This window comes from Balaenoptera ricei, chromosome X (genome assembly GCF_028023285.1).
Source record: "Balaenoptera ricei isolate mBalRic1 chromosome X, mBalRic1.hap2, whole genome shotgun sequence".
Taxonomy (NCBI): Eukaryota; Metazoa; Chordata; class Mammalia; order Artiodactyla; family Balaenopteridae; genus Balaenoptera; species Balaenoptera ricei.
This window is the reverse complement of record NC_082660.1, coordinates 1,709,861-1,733,235: the sequence shown is the minus strand read 5'-3', so window position 1 is coordinate 1,733,235 and position 23,375 is coordinate 1,709,861. Positions and strand designations below refer to the sequence as shown.

Here is a 23,375-nt window from a genome sequence, read left to right as displayed (position 1 = left end):
GTGGCCTGAGTGGAGGGGGGCAGCCTGCACGTTGGGGGTGACCCCCCAAGTCAGACCAGCTGGGTTCACTTCCTATGGCGATGGGGGGAGACCCAGAGTCCAGGTGCGGGGGTCACAGTTCCAGAGGGTTGTGGAGTGTGGGATCCTGGGTCCTAGCAGGGGCAGGAATCCTGGTGGGGCTGGGGTGGAGATCCTTGGTCCTGGGTGTTGGCGGGCGCTGATGGCGGGGGGGGGGGGGAGGTGGTCTCTGCTGGTGTGTGTATGAGGGGTGCTGTCCAGTAGGTGTCCGAATCGGGGGATATGGATGTGGTCCAGGGTTCTGATGGGTATTAAGGTCCCTGTAGGGTCTGGGGTTGCCAGGTTTAGGGTTTCTGTAAGGTTCTGGATAGGGGTCTGTGTGGGGTCTTACTGGGGTCTGGGTTGGGGGAAGTGCAGGGAGGGAGGGTCCTAGCTGTGATCTGGGTGGGGGTCTGGTGGAGGGCCCCTCAGGGGTCTCTGGGGGTCTGGTGGAAGTCTGGGCGGGGGGTTCCATGCTCCATGAGGGATCCACGTGGGAGTCCATGGTCCTGTCTGGGGGGGCTGGGGTTCTGCTGTGGAGGTGGGCAATAGCCTAGGGGGGTCCACGGTCTCAATGGAGGGTCTGAGGTCCACGAGGGCTCTTGTGGTCAGAGGGCCGGATTGGGGGTCCCGGGCAGGATTCCAAGGTCTGGGTTGGGTCCACGTCTGGGTGGGGGTCCTGCAGCCAGGCAGGGGTCCCGGGGATCCGGGCGGGGTCCGTGGTCTGGGCAGGGGTCCCTGGTGTCCGTGGTCTGGGTGGGGGTCCGGGGTCAGGAGGGGTCCCGGGGTTCAGGCAGGGAGGGGACCCTGGGGTCTGTGGTCTGGGCGGGGGTCCTCGGTCCGGGTGGGGGTCCCTGGAGTCTGTGTTCCGGGCGAGGGTCCCTGGGGTCCTTGGTCCGGGCGGGTGTTCCTGGGGTCGGGGGGTGGGTCCCTGGGGTCCTTGGTCCGGGCGGGGGTCCCTGGGGTCCTTGGTCCGGGAGGGGGTCCCTGGGGTCGGGGGGGTGTCCCTGGGGCCTTTGGTCCGGGCGGGGGTCCCTGGGGTCCTTGGTCCGGGAGGGGGTCCCTGGGGTCGGGGGGTGGGTCCCTAGGGTCCTTGGTCCGGGCGGGGGTCCCTGGTGTCCGTGGTCTGGGTGGGGGTCCGGGGTCAGGAGGGGTCCCGGGGTTCAGGCAGGGAGGGGCCCCTGGGGTCTGTGGTCTGGGCGGGGGTCCTCGGTCCGGGCGGGGGTCCCTGGAGTCTGTGTTCCGGGCGAGGGTCCCTGGGGTCCTTGGTCCGGGCGGGGGTTCCTGGGGTCGGGGGGTGGGTCCCTGGGGTCCTCGGTCCAGGCGGGGGTCCCTGGTGTCCTTGGTCCGGGCGGGGGTCCCTGGCGTCCTTGGTCCGGGAGGGGGTCCCTGGGGTCGGGGGGGGTCCCTGGGGTCCTTGGTCCGGGAAGGGGTCCCTGGGGTCGGGGGGTGGGTCCCTAGGGTCCTTGGTCCGGGCGGGGGTCCCTGGTGTCCTTGGTCCGGGCGGGGGTCCCTGGGGTCCTTGGTCCGGGAGGGGGTCCCTGGGGTCGCGGGGGGTGTCCCTGGGGCCTTTGGTCCGGGCGGGGGTCCCTGGGGTCCTTGGTCCGGGTTGGGGTCCGGGCGGAGGGCGTCAGCCGGGAGGGGGTCCGCGGCGCGGGCGGGAGTGCCTGTTCCGGGCCGGGGTCGGGGGCCCGGGGTCCGGCGCCGCGGGTCAGGCGGCGTCCCGGGGTCCAGGCGGGGTGCGGGCGGGGTCCGGGGCGGGCGCGTGGGCGCGGGGGGCGGGCCGGCGCGGGCGCGTTTCCGCCGTCCGGCGGGGCTGCGAGTCCCGCGGGCGGCGCGGAAGCGGCGGCCGGGAAGCCATGTCGCCTTTGTCTGCGGCCCTGGCGGCCCTGCGGGTGTACGCGGTGGGAGCGGCGGTGGTCGTGGCGCAGCTGCTGCGCCGCCGCCTCCGGGGCTTCGCGGAGCCAGGTCAGCGGCCGGCGGCGGGCGGGGGCGTCGGCGCGCGGGGCGGGCGGGGGGCTCGCGGCGGCGGCGGCGCCCGGCCGGGGTCGCGCCCCTCGCTCGGCCGGGACCCCCGGGGTGGGGGGCGAGCGGGGGAGGGGGGCGGCGGGGCCCCGCGTGTCCTTGACCCCGGCCGCCGGCCAGCGCGCGCCGCGCCGGGCGCTCCCGGAAGCAGGGCCGGGCGGCCGCGGGGGGGAGGGAGGCGCGCCGTCCCCCACGCGCCCCTCCCCCGCTCCGCGCATCCCGGGCCGGGGTCGCCCCGGGGGTCCGCTGCCCCCGCGCACTGCGGGCCGGGGTCCCCGGGGTCCCGCGCGCCCCGCAGCCCCGCGGCCGGGGGGAAGGAGGGGGCGCTGGAGAGCCGGCCGCGCGCAGGGCCGGGGAGGACGGGCCTCCCCGGGGCGGGTGGGGGACGCCGGGCGCGCTCGGGGGCGCGGCGAGGCCTGGCGGGAGGGGCTTCCGCTCTGGGGCACCTTGTTCCTCTGGCCCCCGCGACCTCCGCGGCGTCCCCGGTCCCAAACTTTCCGGGGACCCGTTCGTGCTCTTCACGCACGTTGGGGACCTCCGGGGGCGGGGGGTGGCGGCGGTCCGTCTGGGGCTGTGCCTGGTCGCAGCGGCGTGCGCAGGACGTAAACCGGGGAAGCCTGTAGGAACCTCTGTCTGCCCTGATTTGCAGGAGGTCACACTAACCCTAGGCTACGCGAGCATACATGAGTTGTATTTTTAGGTGACAGATGACTACTTTCTAAAACAAAGTATTCGGTGGGAAGAGTGGTGCTGTGTCACCCTGTGGCCGGTCTCTCTAATGTGTGGCCTAAGGGGATAGATATAGTCTCAGGTTCACCCGTGTTTCCACCCTTTTGGCCTAGCACCTCCAGCACCGTCTGGGCAACACGCCTGAGACACGGGGGTGAAAAAAGGCAGAGAACATGTGACTTTGGTTGTGAAAATACTTGAGAATCGCTCCACTCCCCGACGGCAGGGGCGCTGCCGGGGCCACGCTTTGCAAACCTGCAGCTCCGAGCAGGAGTAGATATTTTTATATGAGCTCCACCCTCCCAGGCCTCCATCCAGGGAAATAAATCTTCCAGGTTTATGTGAGGTGAGCATTTGGTTTTTTGATAAGCTGGATTTCGGTATTTTTTAAAAAAAAAACACATTGAGAGCGATCAGAAATGAACAGAGGGTAAGAACCCAGCCAGTACCTGGGGCTCGGGGGTGGGGTCCGCATAGTCACCTTTGAGATCAGGACTGGCTTGTAAACAGTGAAGAGGTATGGAAAGCTGTCCCAAGTTGCCCCAAATGGCCCCAGGTTGTGGAGCGCCGCTCCGAGCAGCTTTGCTCCCAGACGGGTCTGGCTCTCCCGCCTGGGAGCCCGTTTAGCTGCTCGCAGAAAAGACAAGTTGAGGATGGAATTTAGACTTGTCGGTGTTATCGCATGCAGCACCCCAAAATGCGTGCCTCGGAAACGTGTTGGAGATACATGCAACCTGAGGGCTTGCCCTGTGGTTTCCACCTGTTGATTGATTGGGAAAAAAAATAAAGTTGTGAAAAGGCAAACCAGCCATGAAGCCATGTGTCAGCCGAGGGCATCCTTATTCCGGCTTTTGCAGAGGGTTGTTTCATCGAAAGATGGACTTGATGGGCTTGCTGTGTGCAAGCCACGTGGTCTGTGGGGTTAGAAATCATTTTAGATCTGGGTGGAGGAGTGAACGAACATTCGTCCCATGTGCCTGGTGGTGGCCGGTGTCCCAAGTGGCACTGTTCCTCTGCTTTTGGACCCACTTTTTATTTGCTCCTAACTGGACTTAACCCTTGCGGGGGAGGAGACATTGAACTTTGCCCCGGTTTGGAGCTAAATAAACAGTGACCCAGAGGCCCAGTGCACATGGAGAGTAGCTGGGATTTTTTGTTCTTAAACATCAGATGTTTTCTTTTTTAAAAAAATAATTTATATAGTTTATATAAATAAAAATGTGCACAGTATAAAATAGTTGATACGGAAATATTCTCTTATTTATATATTCTAAACAGATAATGACAAACCACAGCGGTGATTATTGAAGTGCACTTGGTATTGTGAAAGTTCTTTGATAACCCACCCTGAGCGGTCAGATCATGCATCAGATTTAAAACTACCTTGGTTATGATCGTTTGCTAATATATTTGCATGTCAAATATTGAATATCTAGTGAATCTATCTATAGATCGTCTCAGCGTTTTCATGAGTTGCTTGTGCATACTGCACATATTTAATGCAGTTATATAACTTTTATTGGGACTCCTTAGATAAAATGGAGCTCCCTCGCATTTATTACTGTCGCTTTGGAATTGTGGGTGGTCCTGCACATTTTATCAGGTGGGCGACAGGTGTGTGGTGTGAGTTCACGTGGATTCTATGAAAAGGTGAAGGAAGATGCTGAAAAGGTAACCCACTCCTGAATGTTACCTTAAAATGCACTATCTGTAAACAAGATCATTCCAAACTCATGATTGTTGCAGGTTGTGCCTTGATGGAGACGTGTGTAAGCAAATTAAAAATTCCTGTAAGAGAGTCTGATTTCCAGATTCTCTATGGTGACTGTCTATTACAAGTTAAATGTCTCTGATGCATCAGTGAGTTTTGAAAGGGAGAGAAAATCATCCAGATGTGTTTTACAGGGCAGTTCTGATACCACACAGACATTTCCCTTAAGAATTCTGTTGGAAATAGGAGGTAGGTCTGGAAATGGACTTCTGCTGATGGGCTAACACCCCAAGAGATGTCAGCTGGCCCATTTATGAAGCTATTTTAGGATGGATCCTGGTGTTCAAACTGTAGGGTTTTTAAAAACCGATAAAGAGGAAGTTATTTCTCGTTGGTGTTGTGTACATATGAACAGTTGGGAGTTGTGCATCCAGGGAGGTGAAACCACAGTTTTCATGATCTTAGGTGTTTTTAACTCTTAAAAAAAATAAGTACTTCCCACCCCCCCGACAAAGAGCTTGTTTTTAAAAAAATTAAAAAATTTTTACTTTTCGGCCGTGCCACGCAGCATGTGGGATCCTAGTTCCCTGACCAGGGATCGAACCCGTGCCCCCTGCCTTGGAAGCGTGGAGTCTTAACCACTGGACCTCCAGGGAAGTCCCAAAGAGCTTTTGTTTATGTGGCTTTTACTTATCCCTATGGATCTTATTCACTTAATGTTAATTAAATTTAGATTTATTTGAAATGAAAAAAATCGTGAACAGAAATGTGAAACAGAAATTTACAACATATATTTCAAGTAACATAACAAGTCACTTACATGTTATTCCCAGTGAAAAATAACTATATTCTCCAACACAAACAAACAGAAATCAGGGAGAGTGGCCCTGTTTTCGGTTTCTTGCCGGTTTCCTGAAGTACCGGCTGGGCAGAAGGCAGCTGGTTCTCCACTTGGTGGCTTCATCCTGTGTCTTGTGACATGTTCCTCGTGTTGGTGAAGCCGATTGGGAAGATCTGGCTGGTGTCTCTGATGTGAGAAAAGGCAGGACCTCGCCACATCGCTGGCAGTGTCTTGGCGATGGTCCCCCCCCCCAAGAGATGCTCGGGCCGCCCTGTGAGAAGGACCCTGTGGAGAGGCTGCTTTGACAAAACCTTGATGCCTGACTCTGACGGGAGACGTAGACCTTGCCCTCCACAGACAGTGGAGGGTGGCCTTGTGCAGCCGCCTTCAACGTATGTGCTCAGAGCCCTCCTCCTGTGTGTCACCTCCTTGGAGGTTCTGACGTCATTGGCCCGAAGGAGGTGGTGCTGCAGGGGGAGGCCCCACGGGCGGTGCCTCCTTAGGCTGTCACTGTGTCGGGGTTCCTTCCTGCTTTGTGTGCAGAGCTTTGCGCCAGGGTCGCGCTGGGCTCCTTCAGCCAAATCACAGCAGTAATTCATCATCATCATCAAGGTGTAGTCGGATCTGATAAAACTGAATGGCGTGGCCCACGCGGGATGCGGCAGCTCATATTCCAGAGCCCAGGTGTGGTGCCCGCCGTGAAGTTCCCGTCGCTTTCTGGGACCACCTTTGCCACGCTCAGGTGCCCCATCCTGGCTTGGCTGTAGCATGTGCTGTCTTGGGGTTTCCTCTTTGTGAAAGTCCTGGCTGTGTCGGATCCCCTCCCCCTGTCCTGGAGACTTTGGGCCTCACCTCTGAGCAGTACATCCTTCTGCCCCATCTCTGGCTACCGACGTGCCCCTTAAATCAGCCCCCCCCAAGTGTGACCTCTCCCTGAAAAGCCTCAGGTGGGCCCTATTGACCGCAGGGCGCCCAGCACCAGGGGTGATGTTACCACTCATAGCTTTTATAGTTTTGTTCTCATCAGCAGAGCGTGCGGGGGCGGCCGTAACAAAGTACTTAAAATCACGGAAGTTCATCCTGTCTCTTTCTGGAGACCAGAAACCCGAAGTCAAGGTGTCCCAGGGCCGCGCTCCCTCCAGAGGCTCCAGGGGAGGGTCCTTCCCGCCTCTTCCAGCTTCTGGGGGCTCCAGGCGTCCCTGGGCTTGTGGCCGCCTCCCTCCCGTCTCTGCCTCTGTCTTCACGGGGCTTCTCCTCTGTGTCTGTGTCTCTCCTCTCCTGTGTCTTAGAAGGACCCTGTCATTGGATGTAGGGCCACCCTCCTCCAGGAGGACCTCATCTCAGATTCTTCATCACATCTGCAAAGACTCTATTTCCAAATAAGGTCCCACTCTCAGGTTTTGGGGGGACATGAATTTGGGGAGGGGGGCCGCTATTCAAACCACTGTCGTTGTTACTGGGTTTTGGCTTTGAACATACGCCCCACACTCAGAAAACACCTGGTTGGTGCACTTTGTGATTTAACCCCCTGAGTGCTATACAGGGGGTTGAAAGCTTGCAGGCTTAACCCATTTCAGGGGGAAGTCTGTTCCATGGACATCATTTGAGGAAATCAAATAAGTAATAAAACTAACATTCATGCTCTTAAAGCATATCTTTTTCTCTCTGTGTCTAGGCATATATATGTATATATATTTGTTTATGATTATTTATTTCAAAAGATCTCTTATTGAAGCATACTTGAGTTACAATATTGTGTTAGCTTCAGGTGTACAGTACAGTGATTCAATTATACGTATATATTCAGATTCTTTTCCATTATAGGTCATTACAAGATATTGAATGTAGTTCCCTGTGCTATATGGTGGGTACTTGTTGCTTATCTATTTTATATATAGTAATGTGTACCTGTTAATCCCAAATTCCTAATTTATCCCTCCCCACCTTTCCACTTTGGTAACCACTAGTTTGTTTTCCATGTCTGTGAGTCACAGCCAGCTTTTAAGAAAACTCAGCTGCCCTTTTGGGCGTCCTGGCCCTGATTGGCAGCTCCAGGGAACCGAATGTGGGGGCATCACCAACAGTGGGAACCCGGGGACCTGGCCCTAAGGTTAACTTCCCCACTGACAGCCGGGCAGTGCTGCACCACAGCTCACAGGTATCTCTGTGCCCAGGTGTGAGTGCCCACGGTGGGCATTTTGAGAAGTTCCAGGGGTTGAGAGATCCATTATTGCCCCAATCTGGTTCCTGATCCCAGATGCACCTGGGAGGAAAATAGAGGGACGTCCCTGGTGGTCCAGTGGGTTAGGCTCTGCGCTCCCAATGCAGGGGGCCCGGGTTCGATCCCAGGTCGGGGAACTAGATCCCGCATGCCTCAACTAAGACCTGACGCAGCCGAGATAGATAGATAGATTAGACAGATAGATAGATAGATTAAAAAAAAACAACAGCTGGAGCATGTGCAGTTCAGAAAGTAATATTTTTAACTTTCTTTAATTGATATATAGTTGATGTACAATATTATATAAGTTTCAGGTGTACAACATAGTGATTCACAATTTTTAAAGGTTATATTCCATTTATAGTCATTATAAAATATTGGCTGTATTTCCTGTGTTGTACTATATGTTCTTGTATCTTATTTATTTTACACCGAGTATTATAGTTTGTTCTTCTCAATCCCGTTCCCCTATATTGCCCCTCTCCCTTCCTTCTCCCCACTGGTAACCAGTAATTTGTTCTCTATATCTGTGAGTTTGCTTCTTTTCTGTTATATTCACTAGTTTAAAAAAAAAATTTTTTTTTTTGGATTCCACATATTACTGATACCATACAGTATTTGTCTTTCTCTGTCTGACTTATTTCACTTAAGTGTAATAATCTCCAAGCCTATCCATGTTGCTTCAAATTGCGCAGTTTCGTTCCTTTTTTATGGCTGAGTCATATTCCACTGTATATGTGTACCACATCTTCTTTATCCATTCCTCTGTCCATGGACGATGGACGTTCAGGTTGCTTCCATGTCTTGGCTGTTGTGAATAGTGGTGCTGTGAACATGGGGGTGCGTGGATCTTTTTTCTAATGGGTGTTTTTGTATCTTTCGGGTAAATATCCAGGAGTGGGATTGCTGAATCATACGGCATCTCTATTTTTTAGTTTTTTAAGGAACCTCCCTCCTGTTCTCCACAGTGGCTGCACCAATTTACATCCCCATCAACAGTGCAGGAGGGTTCCCTTTTCTCCACACCCTCGCCAGCATTTGTTATTTGTGTTCTTTTTGATGATGCCCGTTCCGCCGGGGGGGGGGGGGGCGGGGGTTAGGTGATATCTCACTGTGGTCAAAAAGGCATCATTTCAAAACATAAAATTAGAAAAAGCTCGTATTTAATGACACTCCGCCAACTTAATATCCGCTTGAGACCCTCTGTTTTCTTCTGATTGGAGCCACATCTGATGGTGGCGTGTGACACGCGTGCTTGCCGACCAGGTTTTCGGTTGGGGAGGTGGGTCGTCTTGGGCTGGCGGGACGCTTGGGAACGTGGCCTCCGTCTGGAGAACAAGCCCCCCCTGCTTGGTGTCGGGGCTCCTGGATTTCCTAGAACAGGACAGAGTAAAGCAGCTCAGGTGAGGAAAGAGCTGTCATCAGGAGTCCAAAGACGATCCAAAAACTAAAAATAAAAAAGGCGTGTCCTCGGACGCACCCGGATGGAAGAGCTGCTGGCTTGTCAGACCGGCCCCTCTGCTTTGCCAAAGCCACGAGCCGGAGCGGCGGCCCCCGGGGTCCCTCTGCGTGCGCCCTTGGTTCCGGAGCAGCCCCACTCCGCGCCGGCTGGAGCCGGGTCTCTTCTCACGCTGTGTTTGTCTCGCTGCTTCTCGGCAGGTCGTCCCGAATGAGCGGAGGCCCGGCCGGGGTGGCGCAATGGAGGGCAAGAGCCTGGAGGGCGCGCAGGCCGATCTCAAGCTGGTGGCGCATCCGCGCGCCAAGAGCAAAGTGTGGCGCTACTTCGGCTTCGACACGAACGCCGAGGGCTGCATCCTGCAGTGGAAGAAGATCTACTGCCGCATCTGCATGGCCCAGATCGCCTATTCGGGCAACACCTCCAACCTGTCCTACCACCTGGAGAAGAACCACCCCGATGAGTTCTGTGAGTTTGTGAAGAGCAACACGGAGCAGATGCGCGAGGCCTTCGCCAGCGCCTTCTCCAAGCTCAAGCCCGAGGCCGCGCAGCAGGGCGCGCAGGAGCCGCTGGCCGCCAAGGCGGCGGCGCACGGCCACGAGGGCCGCAGGCAGCAGGAGCTGACGGCCGCCGTCATGGGCCTCATCTGCGAGGGGCTCTATCCCGCGTCCATCGTGGACGAGCCCACGTTCAAGGTGCTGCTGAAGACGGCCGAGCCGCGCTACGAGCTGCCCAGCCGCAAGTTCTTCTGCGGCAAGGCCATCCCCGAGCGCTACGGCGCCGTGCGCGACGCGGTGCTCAAGGAGCTGGCGGAGGCCGCGTGGTGCGGCGTCTCCACCGACCTGTGGCGCAGCGAGAGCCAGAATCGGACCTACGTGACGCTGGCCGCGCACTTCCTTGGCCGCGCTGCCCCCCACGGCCTCTTCCTGGGCTCCCGCTGCCTCAAGACCTTCGAGGTGCCGGAGGACAACGCGGCCGAGACCATCACGCGCGTCCTGTACGAAGCCTTCATCGAGTGGGGCGTCAGCTCCAAGGTGTTCAGCGCCACCACGGACCGTGGCAAGGACATCGCCAAGGCCTGCTCGCTGCTGGACATCGCGGTGCAGATGCCCTGCCTGGGCCACACGTTCGACGCGGGCATCCAGCAGGCCTTCCGGCTGCCCCAGCTGGGCGCGCTGCTGGGCCGCTGCCGCAAGCTGGTGGAGTATTTCCAGCAGTCCGCCGTGGCCATGTACCTGCTGTACGAGAAGCAGAAGCAGCAGGGCGCCGCCCCCTGCATGCTGGTCAGCAACCGCGTGGCCTGGTGGGGCAGCACGCTGGCCATGCTGCGGCGCCTCAAGGAGCAGCAGTTCGCCGTCGCGGGCGTCCTGCTGGAGGACAGCAATAACCACCACCTCATGCTCGAGGCCGCCGAGTGGGCCACCATCGAGGGCCTGGTGGACCTGCTGCAGCCCTTCAGGCAGGTGGCCGAGATGCTGTCCGCCTCCAAGCACCCCACCATCAGCATGGTGAAGCCCCTCCTGCACATGCTCCTCAACAGCACGCTCAACATCAAGGAGACGGACTCCAAGGAGATCAGCATGGCCAAGGAGGTGATCGCCAAGGAGCTCTCCAGGACCTACCAGGAGGCGCCCGAGATCGACATGTTCCTCAACGTGGCCACCTTCCTGGACCCGCGCTACAAGAGGCTGCCCTTCCTGTCGGCCTTCGAGAGGCAGCAGGTGGAGAACAGGGTGGTGGAGGAGGCCAAGGGGCTGCTGGACAAGGTCAAGGACGGCGCCTACCGCGCCCCCGAGGACCCGGCGTACGCCGCGCCCGAGGAGCCGCCCGTGAAGAAGCCGGCGCCCTCCGCCACGCCGCCGCCGCCCGCCGCCGTCATCAACGACATGCTGGCCGAGATCTTCTGCCCGACGGCGGGCGTGGAGGGCCAGGAGGAGTGGCTCGCGCAGGTCGTCGAGGAGCTGAGCAACTTCAAGTCGCAGAAGGTGCTGGGGCTCCACGAGGACCCGCTCAGGTGGTGGTCGGACCGCCTGGCGCTCTTCCCGCTGCTGCCGCGGGTGCTGCAGAAGTACTGGTCCGTGGCGGCCACGCGCGTCTGCCCCGAGCGCCTCTTCGGCTCCTCGGCCAACGTCGTCAGCGCCAAGCGGAACCGCCTGGCCCCCGCGCACGTGGACGAGCAGGTCTTCCTGTACGAGAACGCGCGCGGCGCCGAGGCGGAGCTGGAGGACGAGGATGAGGGCGAGTGGGGCCTGGACCACGAGCAGGCGTTCCCCCTGGGCGACGCCGTCCACGCCGGCTACTTCGGCATCAGGGACGGCGGCCTCGTGTAGCGGCGCGGGGGCGGGGTGGGGGGGGCGCAGGTGACCGCGCGCGGGCGCCCCGTCGGATGCTTGGCTGTCAGTACTGACCCCGCAGGGCGGAGCGCTGCCCGGGACAGAGGAAATGCGCCGAAGACAGAGATGGACCCTTGGTGGGGCTTCGGGCGGCCCAGAGGACGGAGGTGGGGCTTCGGGCGGCCCAGAGAACAGAGATGGGCTTTGGTTGCCCCAAAGGAGAAACATGGGCTTTGGGTGGCCCAAAGGACAGATAGGGGGCTTTGGGTGGCCCAGAGGATGGAGGTGGGCTTTGGTTGCCCCAAAGGAGACAGATGGGCTTTGGGTGGCCCAAAGGACAGGTAGGGGGCTTTGGGTGGCTCAGAGGACAGAGGTGGGCTTTGGGTGGCCCAAAGCTGGTGAAAACGAGCGTTTTCTCCGGAGGGGCCCCTTGCGTCCCAACGCAAGGGAAAGAAATGACTTATAAAAGCTCTAGATGTCCGCTGATAGGATTGCAAATGCTAAACTCCGGAACAGAAGCACGGCCGGCAGGGATGTTTTGCCCCCTAGATGATTCCATACCTGCAGCATTCGTGTTGTCTGCGAGGGACGCTTTGGGGTAAATCGGAGAAAGATTGAAACCGACGGGCGGCTGAGGATGAAACCCCCTGCGTGTCCTCCGCCGACACCGTCCGTGGATGTTAGCCGTTGGTCGGTGAAGGAACCCGTTTACACTGTCATTTACGTGGGAACCTTGCCTCTGAGTAGCCGAGGAGAGACACTTCGGCCGATGCCCTGTTTTCAACAGACACCAGTTTTATGTTTGGTGGCAAATGTTAACAGTGAGCCTGCAATGCAACCGCTTATAAAAAAAAGCAGAAAAGAGGTGTCGGTTGTAGTGTGTTTTCTGCCATGAATCTGTCTTTTTTCTCCCCTTGCCCGAATTCACAGTGCTTGTGAGCCCCGTAGCTCATGGGTCTTGAGGTGGGTTTTTTGTGAGTCTGATGCTTCAAAGGTCCAGTTTCCCCAGAATCACTTTTCTTGGGATGAACATAGAGAAGGCGGTCCCCACTCCTTGGAAACCCTGCTTTTGAATATGAAGGACGCTCTCGTGCCCACGGCCGGCTCTAGAGGGCTGATTTAGATTTGATTACCGGAAGGGGCTCTTGCATTCTCTGTTTTAAACTCAGCACCAATGGGGGGTGGGGGGCATTGAGTTAAAAATAATACCAGGGATCATTTTATCTTTGGGGGTCCTTGTGGGTTGCTTCCGCCACTGGGGAAACAGGAAGGCTGTTTCTAACACTTAGAACTACTTTTATTTATTTATTTATTTTAAACGAATTGCTTTTCTTTAAGAGGCAAAGCCCCTGGACTTCCCTGGCGGTCCAGTGGTTCAGACTCCGTGCTCTCAATGCAGGCGGCACGGGTTCGATCCCTGGTCGGGGCCCTAAGATCCCACATGCTGCACGGTGTGGCCCAAAAAAAGAAAAAGGCACCACTCTTATTTCTGATTCCCACCTTAAAACAACCCAGGTCCGGATGGATGTTTTGTCAGGAGGTACACGATTTACAAATGCCCCGTCTCAGCCCTTGGCAATCTTTTCCCAGGACCCCAACATCGAGCCGCATCCCGGGGGCTTAAGGAGGGCATTTCTCCAGGTTCATGGCTGGGGACTTCTTGTGGCTCTGGCCAAGGCAGTATTTTACCTTGATGTCACCAGCCTTGAATGTGTTTAGGAAATCAGGTGTCAGAAAGCAGCTTCACCAGCGCCGTCACCTTGAAGGAAAGCGATAACATCACTGTCTCCAGGCCCTCGGCTCTGCTCTCCGGCTGGAAAAAGAGCCGCAGAGATGCACATCCCACCTCCTGGGCTGTATTTGGCTGCTTTGCATCTGAGCCCCCCTCACATTTCTTAAAATCTTGGCTTTCTGTCACTCATGTAAACTTGTGTCCCTCCAGCCAGCCGCCTCTCTGCGTTTCTCACATTTTTTTCTAAGCCCTGGGGTTGCCGGCCCTCTTCCTGGCTTGTACTTTTTCTTATTTAACACTTTTGAATCGGACGCTTGTTCGAGAAACCCCAGCAGTAAACGGACTCCTAGTTTATCTGTCTGTCGTGTGGGAGTAACGCTTTGCACTTGCAGGAGAGCCTCCGACCTCGAGGGAGGGTTTTATTTCTGTTTGTTTAAAGAGACTTTTCCAAGCCACGCAGAAGAAGTAAGGCCACTGTGCTTTGTTCTGGGGTCTTTGGAAATCACATCAAGGGTGTGATGCATTTCTGGATCTTTTGGCATCAAAATGTGTTTATGTGAATAAAGCTGCGAGCCGGGGAAGCCTGCTATGGGAGTAGGGATTCTGCACGTTTGTTCCTTGGCCTGTCTTTGCACTGGGTGTAGGGAGGAGGGGGAGGATGGTTGTAAAAACCCGAGCCTTTTTGGGTGCTGACCTCAGACCATGTGTATCACTAGGGCATCTGGGTTTTTTCCCACTGACTCCTTTCTCTCCCCGTTGCCTTCCTTTCTCTCCTTCCTTTTAAGAAAACGAGGTACCCCAGAAACAGACAGACTGGGAGGTCGGCGTCCGTCGTAGTTTTCTCCTTCTGCATATTATAGGTTGCCTCTGTTCCTGGGGGCATGGGGAGGGGGATTCAAACGTATAATTTTTCTGCACAAACATTTTGAGTTTAAACGGGCCAGTTTTCAGTCATGATAACCTGACACTTCCAGAGCTTTCTCTGTCGAACGTTAAGTGCAGTGTGTCCTTCAGTGTCTTAGATAAAGTATCATCGCTGGCATCCCGGACTTCCCGTAAAAACCCAGCCCCTGACCGTTAAGGATGTGTCTTATCTGGGTCAGGCCAGGACTCTGCTTCCTCAAAATGGTGTGTGTTTCACGCTCAGGTCTTGCTGTAAAGTCAGTTTCCTTTCAGAGCCCCGCTCTCATCCCAGCTCGGGGAGGCGGGCGCCGCAGTGTGTGTTTGGAGCGACCCTGGGGTCTCGGCCGCCCTCTGAGCAAGGCCTGACCCCCTGAGAAGGCCTGGGGCCCTTCACAGGCTTCTGAAAGCACCGCGGCCCTCGGACAGTTCGTTCTTCTGGTTTCCGGGTGCAGTCTGGACCAATCCCCGACACATAGCTAGAATTCTTTTCCTTGGGAACCTGCAGCCCCGTGTGTCCCCGTCCTATAAATTGTACTGAATTAAGACCCAGCATTGGATGTTTTGCAGCTGGCCACCGGGGGCTGGGTTTGCAGCTCTGCCTGGAAACACAAGCCCTTCTGTGCCTCTCACGGCTAGCGGACCCACGGCTGGGCCTTCGGGGCCCTCCTACGTGGCGGGGGCCCTTGGCCACCCTCCTCTGAACTTTGCTGGCTGCGTCCTCTGCAGCCCCGTGCGGGGGGAATACAGCTGCTGCTTGCCTTGGGTGGCTTCACCCTCACCTCCAGCCCCACCGGCCTCTCCTCCGGCCCTGCCGTGCGCACAGCCGGCCCCGTCCTCCCTCTCATGCTCAAGTCAAGGTCCCGACCGTTCAGGCTCCCCCTTCTTCTCTGCAGACCCGGGGTCCTGGCCTGCAGCTCTGGCCTAGACCCGGCCTGTGGGCCAGCCCTGCAGACGCGGGGCCCTCCCGGGCCCTGGGCTTCGGGACCTGCGTGGTCTCCGGGTCCCCGCGGCTGCCTGGGCCCATCCCGGCTTCCCAGGCTGTGACTCCGAGGCTGGGGGCTCCGCGTGGCCTCTTTGCTGGGGTTGTTTCTGCTGGTTTTCTGGGAGCACTCTTAGAATATCTGCTCAGTGGTTTGACCTTCGGCCTGAAGCAAGGTTGGGATGCTTTGCCCACCTCTCGTTTTCAGCCCAATTTGTTCACCTTCTCGATTGACCCGAACTCACTCAATTTTTGGGGTGACGTGAGACCAGATGGGATAGGCTTTTGGCAGGTGGCAGATGGCACAAGGCAGGGGCACGTTCCTCAGGGGGTGTTTTCTTAGGGAGACGAGCATCGCTCCCTCTGTTAGAAGGATGGAACCCGGCGGCCTCCGCAGCTGTCCTTGAAAGAGGACTTTTCCTGAGAGATTTTGTCACATGGGGTCCACAGCGAATGCATTTCCCCTCGCACGGTGGGTGTTCTGGGAGGTGGTACTTGATGAGTCTTCTTGGGGCTTTTGCTTCTAGGAGGATCCTGGCTGGGTCTTCGTGGAAATGAGGCGGTGATTGGAGGGTCGGTGACATTGGGAAGATCACGTCTCGTGCACAGCACCGGGGACGCCGGGATTGCGGTTTATGGGCCAGCGTAGGAGCTGATAATTGTGTCGATGGCCAGTTTGTTACATACATACTAACCTTTGTGATTCCATGCCTGGATGGAGTTGATTCTATTTTTATATATATATATATAAATATATGTATATACATATATATATTTGTATATATTATATATAATGTAAATATGTATATAAACATAAGTATATATATTTACATATATAAATATATATACTTTTATACCCTATCTATGTGTATCTTCTTTTTTATATTCTGTCAATCAATTATCTGTCATCTATTATCATTCATCTATGTATATATTACATATCTATCATCTGTCTACATTTTTATCATCTATGTATGTATTTATGTATTATTTATAATCTGTCTATGCATCTATAATCTATCATCTATGCCTTTGTCCATTTTCTATTATCTATCGACCTATTTATTATCTGTATCTATTATCTATATTATCTATGTATTTATGTATCTGTGATGAATTTATCATACATCTCTGTATCTATCATCTTTCTATGTATCTGTTATTTATCACCTATATACTTATTATTTATTTATCATCTATGTATCTATGTATTTTCTGTTACCTATCAATTTGTCATATCTATCTATCTGTCTCTGTTTATCTATCCATCCATCCATCCATCCTATACCTTTATGGGTAAACTGAAGATGCGTTGAGCAGCTTTGATTCTCCCCGCGGGAAATTTAATGAGTTAATACATTTCTCCTTACAGGACTGCTGTCATTGGTCAGCGTGTCATGGATTTACACGTTTCCCTGCTCCATAGGCACTCTGGCAGGAACCGTGGGATTCCTACCGTCCACCCTCCTCCCGGAACCTCTGAGCACTCAGCATTTCCAGCTTCTCGCCCAGGAGGGCTGGGGGAGTATCGCCCTGCGCTCAGTGCCTGGTCCCCTGGCTCCTAGGCTGCTGTGGCCCTCGCCCCTTCACACGCACTTGGCCAGAGAGCTACACCACGCCTCTCGGGCCAGGGCAGCTGGCCCCGTAGCGGATGGGCTGAGTGGCCGCAGGCCTGCCTGGGGAGTGGGGGGGGGTCTCCCCAAGGAGGAGCCCATTCCTGGGCTGTGGGCGGTGAAGCCCACATGGAGGGTCTCCAGGTGGCGGAAGGACATGTGGGAGGTCCAGCCGCTGGGATGCGGTGACCGGGTCACCTCCCTTCCCGCTGGCATCCGGGGTCTCGCGTGCCAGGCCACGGGGGCCAGTCCTGGGTTTGTGATCAGCTTGGTTCGGGGCTGTCCCGCCGTGTACGGCCTCGTGAAGGAGCGCGGCCCGGGACAGCGGAGGTGGCGCACGCGTAGTGCCCGAGCCAGCGGTGAGCCCGCCTGGGTGGGTGTCTGGCAGGAGGGACACCCCCTGGGAGGGGCTGGTGAGGTCGGGGCGAGGGGCTGGCGGTGGCCCTCCCTGGTCTTGTCCTGACCGCCCCGGCGAGGCGTTGGGAGGGGTTGGGGACGGGGAGGTGGATGAAGGGAGGAGAGCAGATGCACAGTCGGGGGGGATGGTGGGTGCTCGATGCACGTGCAGGAAGGCACGTCCGTACTGCTGGCAGCGCAGGGGGAGACCGAGCAGGGGGCCCCCAGCCCTGCCTTTCCTCCTCCGCCTCCGACCTTCTCGTGTGGACACCTCCGGGTGAGGTGGCGGGAGCATGTTACAGACTGAGTCTTTGTATCCCCCCCGAATTCATATGTGGAAGCCTTGCCCCCCAAGGGGATGGTGTTAGGCAGTGGGGTCTTCGGGAGGTGATTAGGGTTAGCTAAGGCCATGAGGGTGGGGTCCCCGCGATGGGATTAGTGTCCTTATGAGAAGAGGAAGAGACCAGAGCTCTCTCTCCACCACGTGAGGACACGGCAGGCATGCAGCTGTACAAACCAGGAGGAGAGCCTCGCTGGGAACTAATCTGCCCTCGCCTGGTCTCGGACTAACAAACAGCCTCCACGACTGTGAGAAGCACGTGACTGTTGTTTAAACCACCTTGTCTGTGCTACTTTGTTACAGCAGCCAGTATTAGTCAGGGCTCTCCAGGGAGACGGAACCAACAGGATATATCTAATATCTGTGTAGATGGATAGATAGATGATAGATAATAGATAGAGGATAGATAGATAATAGCTAGCTAGCTACATGATAGATATGTAGATGATAGACATATGATAGGTAGATAGATGATACAGATAAATGTAGATATTGGTTCTGTTTCTCTGCAGAACCCTGTGTAATACATATATCTGTATCTTTATCTCTATATTGGTATGTATATATTGACTGATTGATTGGAATTGACCTACACAGTTTGGGAGATCAAGAAGTGCCGCCGTCTGCCATCTGGAGCCCCAGGAAAGCCGGTGGTGTGTTCAGTCCGAGTCCAAAGGCCTAAGAACCAGGCACACAGATGTTCAAGGGCAGGAGGAGATGGACATCCCAGCTCAAGGACAGAGAGAGAGAGAATTCTCCCTCTGCCTTTGTGTTCTATTCAAGTGTCAACTGATTAGACGGGGCCCACCCTCCCTGGGGAGAGCCATCTGCTTTCCTCCGTCTACCTGTTCAAATGCTCATGTCGTCCAGAAACACCGTCCCAGACACATGCAGAGATCACGGTGCCCCAGCTCTCTGGGCTCCTGGTGGCCTAGCCAACTTGATGCGTACCATTACTCGTCATGCAGCCCGGGCTGGCAGATAGAGCAGCTGAGTGCCACAGGACGTGACCAGGGCTGCAGGCTTCAGCGGGCACAGCTCTTGGGTCCAGCCGACTCTCTCGCCCACGTGCTCAGGGGCGGCTGGGGGCCTCTTCAAACTACCTGTGACCTCACCCAGCCCGCAGAGGGGATGGGGCTTATAGTCAGACATAAAAGACTCCCGCTTAGAAAGGCCTCTGTCGGGTCCCCGTGGAGGCTGTTTTCTCTCCCCCTTTCCGCATTTATTCCTATCATCCCTGGGGCTTCTCCCCACATGGCTCTTTCCTCTGGTGTTGGCCCTTCTAGCATAACCATTTTTATTTTTAAAAAAAATTTTATTTTATTATTTATTTATTTTAAAAATTTTGGCCATGCTCTGCGGCTTGTGGGATCTTAGTTCCCCGACCAGGGATGGAACCCGTGCCCCCTGCAGTGGAAGCGCGGAGCCCTAACCACTGGACCGCCCGGGCAGTCCCATGGACCTCTTGTATTTCTCGGTTTGGAGGGAGTTGCCACAGGGTTTAGTGGTGGCCGCCGCAGGAGGGAAGGTTTAGGATCCACGCGAGGCGACATCACGAGGCTGAAGAGCTGCGGGGCCCCTTGGCTGCCCCCCAGCTCTTTCTGTCCCCAGCTCTTTCTGTCCCCCTGCTGTTGGTGGAAGCAGCCGTGCTTGCTGGCTGACACCTGCACTCGTTTCTCAAGCTGTGGAAACTCGCCAGCACGAGAGGCGGCCGTCAGGTCCTCCTGCCGCAGGGATGAGCCATCATCCAGGCGAAGGTGCCGTGCTGGCTTGAGCTGGTGCCTTTTCCGCGCTCCTCTGGTCTGGCTGGCTGGGTCCCTGCCTCCAGGCGACGCCCATCGGAAGCTCATTAGGGCTCTCGGTTGCCTGAAAACTCATACTTCGTGCTGGCTAATTCTATGTCAATGTGGCTGGGCTGTGGACCCAGCTTTGTGGCCAAACGCTGGTCTAGAGGTTGCTGGGAAGATATTTTTTAAGATGAGAGGAACGTTGGGACTTCCCTGGTCGTCTAGTGGTTAGGACTCTGTGCTTCCACTTCAGGGGGCACGGGTTCGATCCCTGGTTGGGCAACTAAGATCCCGCAAGCCCCGTGGCATGGCCAAAAAAAAAAAAAGATGAGATAAACATTGAAATCATGCAGCAACATGGATGGACCTAGAGATGATCATACTGAGTGAAGTAAGTCAGAGAAAGACAAATATATAATAATATCACTTATATGTGGAATCTAAAATATGATACAGATGATCTTCTGTACAAAACAGGAACAGACTCACAGACATAGAAAACAGACTTATGGTTACCAAAGGGGAAAGGGGTAACTAAGGAGTTTGGGATTAACAGATGTACACCACTCTATATAAAATAAACAACAAGGATTTACTGTAGAGCACAGGGAACTGTATTCAATATCTTGTAAAAACCTATAATGGAAAAGAATCTGAAAAAAATATATCACTGAATCACTCTGCTGTCCACCGGAAACCAGCACCCCATTGTAAATCAACTACAATTAAAAAAAAATTGACACCAGGAGACTTTGGCATAACCAGATTCTCCTTCACAATGTGGATGGGCCTTGTCCAATCAGTTGAAGATCTTAGGAGAAAAAAAAGACTGAGGTTCCTCAAGGAAGAGAGGATTCTGCCTCCAGATGGTCGTGGGACTCAACCTGTAACCTCAGCTCTCCCTGGGTCTCCAGCCTGCTGGTCTACCCTGCAGATTTTGGGGTGCCCCCTCTACACATCTACGGTTGAATGAACAAATTCCTTCCAATAATCTCTCTCTCTCTTTCTGTCTCCCTCTCTCTTTCTCTCTGTGTTTCCTGTTGGTCCATTTCTCTGGAAAGACCCATAACTAAACATACTTTATGTCCATAGATGGCACTACAAGAAAGCCAGTTAGAGTCGGGGGTCCAAGGAATACAGGAGCCAAGCCCCTCCCAGTCATGAGAGGACCTGTCAAAAAAAAATTTCATTTCCTCATACTGACGGACTTAATTGCCAAGCGTCTTCCTCTCGTGTAAAACACCCAAGCTTTGGTCACCCCACTCACTGTCAATTTTAAACATTTCCTTGTCATTGAATTCTGCTTCTCAGATACCAATATTTTTTTTGTAATTCAGAAAATGTAGTTTTAATAAACCCTTCTTAAAGAAACCGTAAGTCTTAATTCTGCGTAATTGATAGTTGAACAGAGAAAATATTTAACTCTGTAGTTCAGATTAAAACGATATTGGCGATTATTGTTACAAAATAAAATGGTAATATTATAAAGCTGTCAATATGAAAATTACATTAGTAACTAAAGCTGTCAGGAAAAATGAAATAGAATGAGAAATTCATGTAAGTATTCCAATTTCATCATTCTTTAAAGATGAAAATTTAAAATGTCACATTAATTTAATAATACAAGTAATAGATACATAAACAATTATCAAGGTATTGAACTAAACCCTAAGCCAACATGATACTGATGCCTGCTATCTGCTATCATTAGTCTTCCTTTTTTCATTCTTTGAAAACTTTCTTGAATTTTTCATTTATTTAAAAAAATTAATTTTTTTAATTGAAGTATTGTTGATTTACAATGTGGTGTTAGTTTCAGGTGTAGAGCAAAGTGATTCAGTTTTATATTCATTTATATATATATATATATTCTTTTTCAAATTCTTTTCCCATATAGGTAATTACAAAATATTGAGTATAGTTCCCTGTACTATACAGTAAATCCTTGTTGGATAAAGAAGATGTGGTACATATATACAATGGAGTATTACTCAGCCATAAAAAAGAATGAAATAATGCCATTTGCAGCAACATGGATGGACCTAGATATTATCATACTAAGTGAAGTTAGACAAAGACAAATATCATGTGATATCACTTGCATGTGGAATCTAAAATAATGATACAAATGAACTTATTTGCAAAACAGAAATAGCCAGAAAAATTTACGGTTGCCAAAGGGGAAGAGGGGGAGGGGTAAATTAGACTGGGATTAACATATACGCACTACTATATACGAAATAGATGAACATCAGAGGCCATTATTAGTGGACATGCTTTTTTTTTTTTGCTATGAACATTTGATTTATTTCCCTATAATAATACTCTTTAACCATCATCCTACATCAGATACAACTTTGTATCCTGTTTTGGTGTTTGTTTGTTTTTTTTCACTCCATCATTTCTCTGTGGTCTATTGAAAACCAAGTATAAGTGACTGCAAAATACTTGCCTCTGTTTTTTTGGTCACTTGCATAAGGTTCTAAACAGTGTTTATCATGTAAAGCGTGATCGCTTTACAGGTGATTCCCTCTTAGTTATGCATACCCCCTTAATATCACATTTCTTTTCTTCCCCAACTTTATTGAGACAAATTGACCTGTAACATTGTGGATGCTTCGTGATGGACGTGCTTAAATAGAATTGTGCAAAGCTCAGGGTGTGCTCCGAAGGTGCTGGTGGTTTAATTCTCCCCTGAAGAATCCAGGCACTTTTTCATGCGTCTTTACTGGGAGCCATGGGTGTCCCCAGACTCTGATGTGTTGGGATAATTTCTGGGGAGCTCCTGTTTTCCTACCAGCCCTGGACAGCCCCGGAGTCCTGGGTGGTGGCTTCTGAGGCTGCCCCATCACTAATTTGTTTGTTTGTTTCTGCCCACACGTTGCAGCTCGCGGGGTTCTAGTTCCCCGACCAGGGATGGAACCCGTGCCCCCTGTCTTGGAAGCGCGGAGTCTTACCCACGGGACCGCCGGGGAAGTCTGAACGCATCACTAATTTTGACCCCCCGGCACTTCTGTCGAGGCTGATGCCTGGGCCTGGCTTCTCTGAGTTACCTCCTGGGTCGGCTGTGGTTTTTCTCAGACATTCTCATCTTCTCCACGTCCGTTCTTTGGCAACTGACAGCTGGTGCTGTCGATTCTGGGTCTCCCACCTCCAGCCCACATGAGCCCCCTTTTCACGGCGGAATTCTCGGGACGTCCACACACCCACGCCTCCCCGGTTGTCCGTGATTCAGCGCGGTCTTCACCCAGGTTGAGCAGCTTTATTGAGAATTAATCCACTATTAAATCATACAATTCAGTACAGTTTTCAGTGGACCTGCCTCCTGGTGCTTGGGCTTATGGCTTATGCCACCCACCGCCGAAAGCAAGAACTGCTGCTTTCCTGAGGGATCTGGACAGCATGACATGTGCTTGGCCTCCCTGGACCCAGCATCACTTACTGTGACACAGTATCATTCCTCACGCCATTGCTCGTAGGACTAAGTCACTTTTTTTTTATATAAATTAATTTTATTTATTTATTTTTGGCTGCGTTGGGTCTTCGTTGCTGCGTGTGGGCTTTCTCTAGTTGCGGCGAGTGGGGGCTACTCTTCGTTGTGGTGCGTGGCCTTCTCATTGTGGTGGCTTCTCTTGTTGCGGAGCACGGGCTCTAGGGTGCAGGCTTCAGTAGTTGTGGCACGTGGGCTCAGTAGTTGTGGCGCACGGGCTTAGTGGCTCCGCGGCATGTGGGATCTTCCCCGACCAGGGCTCGAACCCGTGTCCCCTGCATTGGCAGGCGGATTCTTAACCACTGCACCACTAGGGAAGCCCCCTAAGTAACTTTTTAATGTAGGGTCTGGATGTCTTTCTAGATTGTTTCCTTTTCTGCCAATCTCACTTTAGGGTTGATACGTAGATGATATGATGTATTCATATACTAAGCTTTCCCATCTCTGCCCCCCCCCTCACCTCTCCAGTCTTAATGCTTCTAGATCATTCTATCCCTGGGATGAATGTCCATTCTGTTCCTCTTCCCTGGTCACCAAACGGGTCACAGGCTGGTACGGTGTCCAAAGGGCCGGATGGTGGCTTTGTCTGGAAAGGTTGCTTCCCATCATCTGTCTGTCAGGCAGGTCTCACTAGTGAGACTTTTAAGCTTCTTAATTATTGTGGTTTATCGACGCAGCCATTCTTCAGGACCTACGTGATGCTGCGTGTCAGGAAAACGTATCCCTGGGGCCAGCTGACTTGGAGGTTCAGCTACACGTCAT

General features: G+C 53.8%; 2 protein-coding genes across 15 annotated transcripts in view; both read left to right on the top strand.

Moving 5' to 3' along the window:
* Nucleotides 1-1,859: 1,859 nt before the first annotated feature.
* Nucleotides 1,860-23,375, top strand: part of DHRSX (dehydrogenase/reductase X-linked) — a 337,523-nt gene continuing 316,007 nt past the window's right edge. For all 14 annotated transcript variants that reach the window (XR_009500312.1, XR_009500319.1, XR_009500314.1 and 11 more), the window contains exon 1: nt 1,860-2,025. Coding sequence is in view for 2 of the 14 variants with exons in the window: in XM_059911567.1 (XP_059767550.1) it covers nt 1,917-2,025 (109 nt within the window). In the remaining 12 variants the exon portion in view is untranslated. The remainder of the gene's footprint in view (nt 2,026-23,375) is intronic.
* Nucleotides 1,942-12,237, top strand: ZBED1 (zinc finger BED-type containing 1). The gene is made up of 2 exons (XM_059911564.1): nt 1,942-2,025; nt 9,244-12,237. The coding sequence occupies exon 2, from the start codon at nt 9,283-9,285 to the stop codon at nt 11,368-11,370; it is 2,088 nt and encodes a 695-aa protein (XP_059767547.1). The 5' UTR covers nt 1,942-2,025; nt 9,244-9,282; the 3' UTR covers nt 11,371-12,237.

Excerpts from the sequence above, each read along its gene's own strand:
- ZBED1 (XM_059911564.1), top strand. The coding sequence starts at position 9,283 with ATGGAGGGCAAGAGCCTGGAGGGCGCGCAGGCCGATCTCAAGCTGGTG.